The sequence below is a fragment of the Coregonus clupeaformis genome, chromosome 7, assembly GCF_020615455.1.
Source record: "Coregonus clupeaformis isolate EN_2021a chromosome 7, ASM2061545v1, whole genome shotgun sequence".
In the NCBI taxonomy this organism is placed as follows: Eukaryota; Metazoa; Chordata; class Actinopteri; order Salmoniformes; family Salmonidae; genus Coregonus; species Coregonus clupeaformis.
Genome location: NC_059198.1, coordinates 55119762 through 55133080, shown reverse-complemented (window position 1 = coordinate 55133080; position 13319 = coordinate 55119762). Strand labels below are relative to the sequence as shown.

The 13319-nt window shown below is 43.1% G+C and overlaps 1 protein-coding gene across 2 annotated transcripts in view; it reads right to left on the bottom strand.

Annotated features, from left to right (window-relative positions):
- Window positions 1-340: 340 nt before the first annotated feature.
- Window positions 341-13319, bottom strand: part of LOC121569958 (procollagen-lysine,2-oxoglutarate 5-dioxygenase 2) — a 94249-nt gene continuing 81270 nt past the window's right edge. Inside the window, exons 14-20 of one of the 2 annotated variants that reach the window (XM_041881323.2) lie at window positions 11327-11389; window positions 8910-9023; window positions 5760-5825; window positions 5111-5215; window positions 2012-2158; window positions 1582-1707; window positions 341-1346 (exon numbers count right to left, since the gene is read on the bottom strand). In XM_041881323.2, the coding sequence (XP_041737257.1) occupies window positions 1191-1346; window positions 1582-1707; window positions 2012-2158; window positions 5111-5215; window positions 5760-5825; window positions 8910-9023; window positions 11327-11389 (777 nt within the window). In that variant the 3' untranslated portion in view covers window positions 341-1190. The remainder of the gene's footprint in view (window positions 1347-1581; window positions 1708-2011; window positions 2159-5110; window positions 5216-5759; window positions 5826-8909; window positions 9024-11326; window positions 11390-13319) is intronic. The other variant, XM_041881324.2, reaches the window with a different exon arrangement.

The following is a 13319-nucleotide window of genomic DNA, read 5'->3' as shown; positions in this document are numbered from 1 at the left end:
GCTTTCACTGTTCTCCCCACTGGAGACCAGGTTTGAATTCGCTTTCACTGTTCTCCCCACTGGAGACCAGGGTTGAATTCGCTTTCACTGTTCTCCCCACTGGAGACCAGGGTTGAATTCGCTTTCACTGTTCTCCCCACTGGAGACCAGGGTTGAATTCGCTTTCACTGTTCTCCCCACTGGAGACCAGGGTTGAATTCGCTTTCACTGTTCTCCCCACTGGAGACCAGGGTTGAATTCGCTTTCACTGTTCTCCCCACTGGAGACCATCCCCTTTCAATGATGATCATTTCTCAAATGTGATTTGAATGGAAGTAAAAAAAAAAAAACGCTATTCATGTTTGTTTTTTAACAACTTTTATTACGGTTCCATCGATTTCACAATAAGTTAAGCACTTGAACTGGCTAAGGTTCAAAGTTCATTCAAAAACAAGTTTCAGAGAAAGTAAACATCTCCTAAATGTTTTCAGTTCAGAAACGAAATGCCAGCAAAGGCATATTGTCCTGCGATGTAAAAAACATTTCAAGTAAAACAATTTGACAATATCCAACTTCTTTCAACCAGAGTTGAATTTCTTTATCTGGTGTGCAAAAATATATTTATTTCCTTGGGCATGTAGGTCGTATTAACATCAGGTAACAAACTGCAATCCAACGTTCTTAAAAGGGGTGAATAGAACATGGATGGACAATGGTTTTAAAACTACACTTTTTACTAAAGGTTAACCATACAAACAGGTAACCAAGCTAAAATGGCTAAAACGAGATACCTTTTGGCAGAATAATCCTTAACACACATTTCCTTTAGATTATGGGTGGGATTACTGACTAATTGATTAGGATTATTACACTTTGAGTGATTTGAAGAATGAAGGTTCCACTAAATTTGACCTGAAACGCTGATGGGGAATAACAGTCATCGTGTCCCTTAAGGCACCACACTCTGTTTGACAGAGAGTTTCAAATGAAGGGGATCGTCTGACTCTGGCAAAACCTTACCCTTGTAAAAAAAAAAAAAAAAAAAAAAAAAAGGCTTTATTTTGGGACAGTAAATTGCATCAGTAAAATGTCATGAGCACAACATCAGTAAGGCACTGCATCATATTCAGACCAAACAAAACGGATCAAATTAACAACAACGAAGACAAATAAAACCTGATAAAATCCTATGCTAGTGTAGAGGGTAAGGTTCAAGGGTCGATGAAGGAGACAGCGATGTACCGTGTTCCGTTGGTGGTGGGCAGGCCTTCATGGAGGTGCGTCAGACGTCCTGGGTGCATGAAGCTCCACCCCTTCCTGGGAGAATCTAGTGAGCAGTTATACCTGTGGAACCGACAGCCTCCACCCTGGGGAGAGAGAGAGAGAGAGAGAGAGAGAGAGAGAGAGAGAGCGAGAGAGCGAGAGAGAGAGAGAGCGAGAGAGCGAGAGAGAGAGAGAGAGAGAGAGAGAGAGAGAGAACCCAGCACCCAGTGAATATCTGTGCGTAACTGTATATTTTCATTGTGTGCTCTACTGTGGGCTAAAGTACAGTGACATGAGATGAGTGGACTTTTGTATTTGAGATACAGTAAAATGTCTTACCTGGAAGTCAGTTCCTTTGCTGTTGAGAGCAACGTTGATGGTGAATGTGGAGGAGTCGTGATGGGGTCTCAGGTAGGCCTGTCTGCCAGGGGTGTACTTCACTACAAAGTTCATCACTGCATAGCCCTGTTGAGAACAGACCAAATCACACATTTACATCACTTTCTCCATCTCTTAGACCTTCCCTATGTGAAGTTAAGCCCAAAATGACAATACATCATGTCTTTCACCATCACTTACACAGTATCTGCTGCTCAACCTATAATCATTGAAGCGTTGTAGGATCTGGATGGGATTTCTTAATGGAATGTTGGATACTTGTGAATACATGTACTGAACAGCTCTGTCACGCACTATGGAGAATAGAGATGTAATAGAATAGTTGATTTAATAGAATAGCTGATGTAACAGTAGTTGGATCATTGCATACCTTGGTGTAGTATCCGGAGAAGACTTTGAGAGTGACGGGGGATATGAACTCTCTGATGAAGTGTAGCCACTCCTTATCGTAACCGATCTGCTTCATGTGGATGTCATCAGTCGGCACGGTCTCATATCCGCCGGTGATCCGCTTGTCCTGATGGGAAGAGAGACCAGGAAACAAGAGAACAGTGATGGGACATATTAGCCCAGCACTTCCTCCTCCTCTGTTTTTGTGCTGTGTGACTGCTGTCTCCAGGGTGATGGTTAGGGATGATGAGGAATGAGTGGTGTGTGGGTTTAAACCAGTCTCTTTGAAAGATGAATGACTTGACTCAGCAGAGATCAACCTGATGACTCACAGGCTCAGAACCTAGCCACAAAGACCAACCGGATGACTCACAGGCTCAGAACCTAGCCACAAAGACCAACCGGATGACTCACAGGCTCAGAACCTAGCCACAAAGACCAACCGGATGACTCACAGGCTCAGAACCTAGCCACAAAGACCAACCGGATGACTCACAGGCTCAGAACCTAGCCACAAAGACCAACCGGATGACTCACAGGCTCAGAATGTACCAGGGATCTCAGAACCTAGCCATATACTGGAATTATGAACAACAGTTACTTACTAATCTAGCACTACACAAAACCAACCACAATAATGAATACAGGAATCCTTTCATTCTCAAGTGTTTTGAAGTCAAATACATTTAAACTCAGTTTTTCACAATTCCTGACATTTAATCCTAGTACAAATTCCCTGTTTTAGGTCAGTTAGGATCATCAATTTATTTTAAGAATGTGAAATGTCAGAATGATTTATTTAAGCTTTTATTTCTTTCATCACATTCCCAGTGGGTCAGAAGTTTACATACACTCAATTAGTATTTGGTAGCATTGCCTTTAAATCGTTTAACTTGGGTCAAACGTTTTGGGTAGCCTTCCATTTGCGACCAAGCTTTAACTTCCTGACTGATGTCTTTAGATGTTGCGTCAATATATTCACATAATTTTCCTTCCTCATGATGCCATCTATTTTGTGAAATGCACCAGTCCCTCCTGCAAAAAAGCACACCCACAGCATGATGCTGCCACCCCCGTGCTTCACGGTTGGGATGGTGTTCTTCGGCTTGCAAGCGCCCCCCTTTTTCCTCCAAACATAACAACATAACGTGGTGACTCCTTGCTGTCCCCAGTCCGCCTGGCCTTGCTGCTATTCCAGTTTAAACTGTTCTGCCTGCGAGTTATGGAACCCCCTACCTGTCCCAGACCTGCTGTTTTAAACTCTAATGATCGGCTATGAAAAGCCAACTGAGATTTATTCTGATTATTATTTGACCATGCTTGTCACTTATGAACATTTTTGAACATCTTGGCATGGTTCTGTTATAATCTCCACCGGCACAGCCAGAAGAGGACTGGCCACCCCTCATAGCCTGGTTCCTCTCTAGGTTTCTTCCCTAGGTTTTGCCTTTCTAGGGAGTTTTTCCTAGCCACCGTGCTTCTACACCTGCATTACTAGCTGTTTGGGGTTTTAGGCTGGGTTTCTGTGCAGCACTTCGAGATATTAGCTGATGTAAGAAGGGCTATATAAAATAAAATTGATTGATTGATTGATTATAGCCAAACAGTTCTATTTTTGTTTCATCAGACCAGAGGACATTTCCCACGGTCTAGTCTAGCTTTTGTTGTCAGCTAGTTTGCAGCATCTGCAGCAGGTGTTATCAAAGAGGATGTTGTTGCTAATTTGTTAGCTTCTCCCTTTTCAAGAATAACATTCAACAAGAATTTAAGTTTAAAAAGATCATCATCTGGTGAGTGGAACTGTGTTTTCTATTGCAGCCCGCTTGCTGTTGTTAGCCATCTCTTTGAAAATAACTTACGCGTGTGAAACATTGTTGCATTTAAAGTGGAACTGACAGTATTTTAGCAACATGAAATCTTGCTAAAATCTTTTATCATACTCCCCAGGAAGAATATGACACTTTTTAAAACATTTTCTGACAAGAGACAACTTAGATATGGTCATTTTCACATTTTCATAAATTCATAGAATGTTTGGGAATGACGTATAGTAAGGCATTTGTGAAAATTCTATAGTATAGAGTGGGAAAGGGGCGGTGCGTTTGGACAAATAATAGACACTGCAGTAAATAAAACAGAATAAAAACATCTGTCTTGTCCAGGACCGGAATCTACACAGACTGGTGCACTATAGCCAATCAGAGCTACAGTAGGCCTTTACACAAACAAGCCATTTGCCACACGGGCCTGCAATCATTCACTTTGAACTGGACTGTGTGTTTACAGGCAGTAGCAACAGCACGACTTTAGATCATATAGAACTCATTCGCCAAAAGCCACAAAATACACCTGAACGGATTTCTGCAAATATGTCAATACCACGGGAGTCCTCTTACATTTGGGAACTTTACAGTCTTATTGATCAAACAACCATGAAAAGGTAGACTCTCTCTCTCCCTCAGTTATGAACATCAACAACAACTAATGCTAGCCAGATGAGCTAAAATCAAACAAAGGAACATTAGATAAACCCTCTCAAACTCAGCTAGTCAAAATAGCCTCCTCCTCCTTCTGCGGCTTGGCTGCCACTGAACGCTTGTCCCAACCAAGCACCCAAGCTAACTGGCTAATATTGGCTAGCTTGCTAGCGACTTCCAGACACAAATGAGAGAAACACTCTGACCATTTTACTCTCCCTAGCAGAGCCGGTTAGACTGTTTATACATGTTATCTAGAGCGTTCTTGACTAACTATTACTTTTTTTTGCCGACGTTTACTGACACCTATAATATTCAGCGGGTGTTGTGCGTTTGTAAATTCATCAGTTGCTCTGCCCTCTGGCACATTCAGACGAGTGTGCTCTGAAATCGGAGTAGATAGCCAGAGTGAATTTACGAACACAAGAGATATGCTAACTGGAACAGCAAACAATGTACCAGGCCAGCTGTGATTTATAACCTGATAGCAATATTTTTTGTGTGTGAGAGAGCGAGAGAGAGAGAGAGAGAGAGAGAGAGACTGGGTTTATGTTATTAATAACGTTACAGTATGTACTATGTGCTATGTTTTGACCTCTGACCTCATGGTTGCCTCCTGACCATGACCCGTAGTTTTCCATCTCCTCCACCAGCTCATCACAGGCCCGCTCCGTGAAGACCGGGAACCAGAACACATCTGGACACGGCTAGAGGAGACCGACACAGACAGTTAGAACTGAAGAGTTTTAGAGAGATGAGACACCAGGAGACACATCACTCACGAACCTGAAGTCAAGAACTCTATCAGCACTGATATGATCGACGGCTAGAGACACGTACTGAGTCACTGAGGACCTCACGCACTCATAACACTGGAATGAACTGGAGCATGACTTCATGTACGTTGATGTATAATACTCTATCAGCATTGAGAAAAATCATATTTTGTTAAGCTTAAAGGAGGTCATGTATTGTAAGGGGGTATTTGGTATTTTAACTGTCTGTCCAGGAGCAGAACACGGACTCAGCTAGACAGACAGACGCCAGGAGAGAAGACATACTGAGTAACTGGGAGGGAATCACATGAAGTTCATCTTCACTATCATCAACTTGGACATGAAGTCATGCAATCAGGAGATGATATCTGTGTTAAGAGTATGATACTGTGTCAGCTATCAGCATTTAAACAAATGAAGCACTGTTAAACGACAATGCCATAGTGATGTATCTCTATGTAACCTATATACACACCTCTTCTAGGTAGTTCTCTGTGAAGATGCGTGTGTAGTTGGGGTGGATATACTTCTCCTTCCAGTCCTGGTAGGTTGGTAGGTAGGGGAGAGCGAGAAAGAGAGAGAGAGAGAGAGCGAGAGCGAGAGCGAGAGCGAGAGCGAGAGCGAGAGCGAGAGAGAGAGAGAGAGAGAGAGAGAGAGAGAGAGAGAGAGAGAGAGAGAGAGAGAGAGAGAGAGAGAGAGAGAGAGAGAGAGAGAGAGAGAGAGAGAGAGAGAGAGAGAGAGAGAGAGAGAGAGAGAGAGAAATGGATTAGTGGTCGTTAGTCTGTTCACTGACCTGCATACCTCTCACAGCTTATCCTCTCTCCATACACTCTGCTCTCTCCATACACTCCCATACACTCTGCTCTCACCATACACTCTGCTCTCACCATACACTCTGCTCTCACCATACACTCTGCTCTCTCCATACACTCTGCTCTCACCATACACTCTGCTCTCACCATACACTCTGCTCTCACCATACACTCTGCTCTCACCATACACTCTGCTCTCTCCATACACTCTGCTCTCTCCATACACTCTGCTCTCACCATACACTCTGCTCTCTCCATACACTCCCATACACTCTGCTCTCACCATACACTCTGCTCTCTCCATACACTCTGCTCTCTCCATACACTCTGCTCTCACCATACACTCCCATACACTCTGCTCTCACCATACACTCTGCTCTCACCATACACTCCCATACACTCTGCTCTCACCATACACTCTGCTCTCACCATACACTCCCATACACTCTGCTCTCTCCATACACTCTGCTCTCTCCATACACTCTGCTCTCACCATACACTCTGCTCTCTCCATACACTCCCATACACTCTGCTCTCACCATACACTCTGCTCTCACCATACACTCCCATACACTCTGCTCTCACCATACACTCTGCTCTCTCCATACACTCTGCTCTCACCATACACTCTGCTCTCACCATACACTCCCATACACTCTGCTCTCACCATACACTCTGCTCTCTCCATACACTCTGCTCTCACCATACACTCTGCTCTCTCCATACACTCCCATACACTCTGCTCTCACCATACACTCTGCTCTCACCATACACTCCCATACACTCTGCTCTCACCATACACTCTGCTCTCTCCATACACTCTGCTCTCACCATACACTCTGCTCTCACCATACACTCCCATACACTCTGCTCTCACCATACACTCTGCTCTCACCATACACTCTGCTCTCACCATACACTCTGCTCTCACCATACACTCTGCTCTCACCATACACTCTGCTCTCACCATACACTCTGCTCTCACCATACACTCTGCTCTCACCATACACTCCCATACACTCTGCTCTCACCATACACTCTGCTCTCACCATACACTCTGCTCTCACCATACACTCTGCTCTCACCATACACTCTGCTCTCACCATACACTCCCATACACTCTGCTCTCACCATACACTCTGCTCTCTCCATACACTCTGCTCTCACCATACACTCCCATACACTCTGCTCTCACCATACACTCTGCTCTCACCATACACTCTGCTCTCACCATACACTCTGCTCTCTCCATACACTCTGCTCTCACCATACACTCTGCTCTCACCATACACTCTGCTCTCACCATACACTCTGCTCTCACCATACACTCTGCTCTCACCATACACTCTGCTCTCACCATACACTCTGCTCTCACCATACACTCCCATACACTCTGCTCTCACCATACACTCTGCTCTCTCCATACACTCTGCTCTCTCCATACACTCTGCTCTCACCATACACTCTGCTCTCACCATACACTCTGCTCTCACCATACACTCTGCTCTCACCATACACTCTGCTCTCTCCATACACTCTGCTCTCACCATACACTCTGCTCTCACCATACACTCTGCTCTCTCCATACACTCTGCTCTCACCATACACTCTGCTCTCACCATACACTCTGCTCTCACCATACACTCCCATACACTCTGCTCTCACCATACACTCTGCTCTCACTACTCTGCTCTCACCATACACTCTGCTCTCACCATCTCACTCCCATACACTCTGCTCTCACCATACACTCTGCCTCTCACCATACACTCTGCTCTCACCATACACTCCCATACCTCTGCTCTCACCATACACTCTGCTCTCTCCATACACTCTGCTCTCACCATACACTCTGCTCTCACCATACACTCTGCTCTCACCATACACTCCCATACACTCTGCTCTCTCCATACACTCTGCTCTCACCATACACTCTGCTCTCACCATACACTCTGCTCTCACCATACACTCCCATACACTCTGCTCTCACCATACACTCTGCTCTCTCCATACACTCTGCTCTCACCATACACTCTGCTCTCACCATACACTCTGCTCTCACCATACACTCCCATACACTCTGCTCTCTCCATACACTCTGCTCTCACCATACACTCTGCTCTCACCATACACTCTGCTCTCACCATACACTCCCATACACTCTGCTCTCACCATACACTCTGCTCTCACCATACACTCTGCTCTCACCATACACTCTGCTCTCACCATACACTCCCATACACTCTGCTCTCACCATACACTCTGCTCTCACCATACACTCTGCTCTCACCATACACTCCCATACACTCTGCTCTCTCCATACACTCTGCTCTCACCATACACTCTGCTCTCTCCATACACTCTGCTCTCACCATACACTCTGCTCTCACCATACACTCTGCTCTCACCATACACTCCCATACACTCTGCTCTCACCATACACTCTGCTCTCACCATACACTCCCATACCTCTGCTCTCACCATACACTCCCATACACTCTGCTCTCTCCATACACTCTGCTCTCACCATACACTCTGCTCTCTCCATACACTCTGCTCTCACCATACACTCTGCTCTCACCATACACTCTGCTCTCACCATACACTCTGCTCTCACCATACAATCCCAGACACAACCCAGAACTCAGTCAGTAAATCCCAGGTCATTATCAGCCAATCAGAGTTCACTACATATGCACATCATATTTTTCATTACTACAAATGATGCAGACAATCGGCTATCGTATCCATGGTTACTATAAAACATATCTAACAAACTAACACAGGTAGGGAGGGAGGATATGAGGACTTACCATCGGATTCTCAAATATTTGCCACAGATCACTGTTGTAATGTGATGTGTTAAAGTTAGCTGTGGAAATTAGCCTTCCAAACTCATGACGGTTTGTAATGTACATGAACATTCCCTGTAGTGGACAGAGAAAGTAACATTAGCCTTCCAAACTCATGACGGTTTGTAATGTACATGAACATTCCCTGTAGTGGACAGAGTTTCATAAATAGTTTACAGCTGTTTTCTAAGCATACACAAGAATAGAGATTATATTGTAAATAGTAAGAGATTGACATGTCTCACTAGAAAACTATCTGACATTTACATTTACGTCATTTAGCAGACTCTCTTATCCAGATGAAGTGTTTAGGAAACCAAACAATGACATCCACATGTCAATAAATAATACTGGATTATTTATGGAGAGGTTTGGAAGGGGAGGCCTGAGGAGGTACATGTTAGAGGGAGGGAGGACATTAGGGATGAGGAGGGACATGGTAGGGGGAGGGAGAGAGGACATGGAGGGGGAGGGAGGGGGAGGGAGGGAGGGTTCAGTAGGGACATGGTAGGGGGGAGGGAGGGAGGGAGGGAGGGAGGGAGGGAGGGAGGGAGGGAGGGAGGGAGGGAGGGAGGGAGGGGGAGGGAGGGTGGTTTCAGTAGGGACATGGTAGGGGGAGGGAGGGAGGGCGGAAGGGGGAGGAAGGGGAGGGTTCAGTAGGGACATGGTAGGGGGAGGGAGGCAGGTGGCTGGACTGGACTCTCTTTCAGACTAGGTTTTCTGTCTTTCCCCCTTGACAAATTACTGCAGAGCTGGGAGGTTTATGTTGTTTTGGATTTTAGACCATCTGTTTTCTGATTTATGCGAATTATGTCTCCAATTTATGAATGATGATTTTAATTATGTGGTTTTTGGAGGAAGTGTGTCCTGCTGGGAGTAAAAAGGTGTAGCGGAGGTCTGATCAGCTAGCCTAGTCTGAGATGGTCAGAGCGTTGGGGAGAGAAGCTGGTGACATAGTTGTGGGAGAGAGGGGGCTCAGGGTTTGGCTCTGGGCGGGATAAAGCATCATGGAACTTGCAGGTGGCCGTTACTATAGCTCCATTAACAAAGCTCTGTTACCATAGCTCCGTTACTATAGCTCCGTTACTATAGCTCCGTTACTATAGCTCCGTTACTATAGCTCCGTTACTATAGCTCCATTAACAAAGCTCCGTTACCATAGCTCCGTTACTATAGCTCTGTTACTATAGCTCCGTTACTATAGCTCCGTTACTATAGCTCCGTTACTATAGCTCCATTAACAAAGCTCTGTTACCATAGCTCCGTTACTATAGCTCCGTTACTATAGCTCCGTTACTATAGCTCCGTTACTATAGCTCCGTTACTATAGCTCCATTAACAAAGCTCTGTTACCATAGCTCCGTTACTATAGCTCCGTTACTATAGCTCCGTTATGATAGCTCCGTGACTGTAGCTCCGTTACTATAGCTCCGTTACTATAGCTCCGTTACTATAGCTCCGTGACTATAGCTCCGTTACTATAGCTCCGTTACTATAGCTCCGTTACTATAGCTCCGTTACCATAGCTCTGTTAATATAGCTCCTTTACTATAGCTCCGTTACTATAGCTCCGTTAATATAGCTCTGTTACTATAGCTCCGTTACTATATCTCCATTACTATAGCTCCGTTACTATAGCTCCGTGACTATAGCTCCGTTACTATAGCTCCGTTACTATAGCTCCGTTACTATAGCTCTGTTACTATAGCTCCGTTACTATAGCTCTGTTACTATAGCTCCGTTATGATAGCTCCGTTACTATAGCTCTGTTACTATAGCTCCGTTTATAGCTCCGTTTATAGCTCCGTTAATATAGCTACGTTACTATAGCTACGTTACTATAGCTACGTACTATCGCGGACGGATCCGATCGTTATTCCTCCTTCCAAATACTCCTCGCGGCACTGAAGGGACCGCACTATAAGAGCTTTTTAATGGATTGACGATAAAATATATGATGAAAAACAGGTGCTTCCTGTGTATCTAACCTCAGTCATGACAGGTAGGTCAACATCGCTTTCCAAAGGGTTAGGCCAGTGAGATAGACAGCTTAATCGCTATTGGTTTGGCAGAGCTCCTCTAAGATGCCTCGGCAGACATCTCTAGAGATGATTCCATGCTTTTATGTTCATATAATCATTTATCACATAAACAGCTCTATAATGGGTAATATTCTAATGCTCTGATGGGAAAACATGTTCATAAGAGTTCAGGGACTGATTCCTCAATTTCGTAGGGTGGATGATATCATCTTTTAAAATACCAAATGGTTTCCTACCACTGTCGGACATGCTTATATTGGTTGAACAGAGCCTACATTGTAAACCCATTGGACATTGATATTGACACCAAGTAGAATAATGAAAGCAGTTAAAAACCTTTGGAACTCTGAGCATATGGAATGTTTCCGGGTTGGGGGAGTCTTTTTCTCTGTGATTGGTCTAAAACGAAGGAAAAGCACCATGTAAATGTTGTAACATTACTTTTGGCAGAGAGAGAGAGCTAGATTGATAGGTCGGGTAAGATGTAACATACAGGAGGATTAGGCAGGGTGGGAAGGAGAGGAGATGAGCCTGCTGCATTAAATTGAGGAAGACCGAGATTCCCTCTGAAGCTGATGTTTTGGTGGTTATTATCTTAGGAAGCATTGCATGCTGGGACAGAGGGAAGCGATGTAGAGATACATACGCTCAGAGCAGAGCTCCGTGGTAGTATGAGTTAGCATGGGGCGACACATGACAGAATGCCATGAAGGACAGCTGGACAGACAGACTAGATAGACTAGTTCAAAGTCAACAAAAAAACACAAGGTTTGGAAGCAGGCCAGACATTCCCATTGGTTGGACATGGTCACATGACATAGAGGAGCAGAAGAGGAGAGGAGAGGTGTTAAATGATGGGACCAGTGAAGCCCTGAACGCACCAAAGACGCTGGAGATCATGCCTTAAGGACAGACAGACAGATAGACAGCACATGGAGACAGACTAGGTACATGATACCACAGCATATGGCGACACATAGAGATAGCATAGCCTACCATAACCTAACATACACTAACATAGCCTAACATAACATAACATAACATAACATAACCTAACATAACATAACATAATATAACCTAACATAACATAACATAACATACACTAACATAGCCTAACATAACATAACATAACCTAACATAACATAACATAACCTAATTTAACTTAACATAACATAACATACACTAACATAGCCTAACATAACATAACATACACTAACATAGCCTAACATAACATAACATAACCTAACATAACATAACCTAATATAACCTAACATAACATAACATAACATACACTAACATAGCCTAACATAACCTAACATAACATAACCTAATATAACCTAACATAACATACACTAACATAACATAACCTAACATAACATAACCTAATATAACCTAACATAACATAACATACACTAACATAACCTAACCTAACATAACATAACCTAACATAACATAACCTAATATAACCTAACATAACATAACATACACTAACATAACCTAACATAACATAACCTAACCTAACATAACATAACATAATATAACCTACCATAACCTAACCTAACATAACATAACATAACATAAAGTAACATAATATAACCTAACATAACCTAATATAACATTAAGTAACATAACATAACCTAACATAACATAAAGTAACATAACATGACCTAACATAACCTAATCTAACATAAACTATCTTTAACTAACATAACATAACCCAAGCTAACATAACTTAACAGAAACTAACATAATCTAATTTTTATTTTATTTTTTATTTTACCTAATATAACCTAATATAAATTAACATAACCTAATATATACAGGACATTTGATTGATATAAGATAAACTAAACTAACAAAACCTAACCTAACATAACATAAACTAACATAAACTAACATATACAGGACATCTGGTTGATTAAAGATAAACATAACCTAACAAAACATAAAATAACCAAACATAACATAACATCACCTAACATAAAGTAACATAACCAAACATTACATAACTTAACTCAACATAATCTAACACAAACTAACATCACCTAACATAACATAACCTAACATAAACTAACATAACCTAACATAACCTAACATAACCTAACATAACCTAACATAAACCTAACATAAACCTAACATAAGTGAACTGGTTTAGGAAGACAGAGGTCTGGTTTAGGAAAACAGAGGTCTGGTTTAGGAAGACAGAGGTCTGGTTTAGGAAGACAGAGGTCTGGGTTAGGAAGACAGAGGTCTGGTTTAGGAAGACAGAGGTCTGGTTTAGGAAGACAGAGGTCTGGTTTAGGAAGACAGAGGTCTGGTTTAGGAAGAC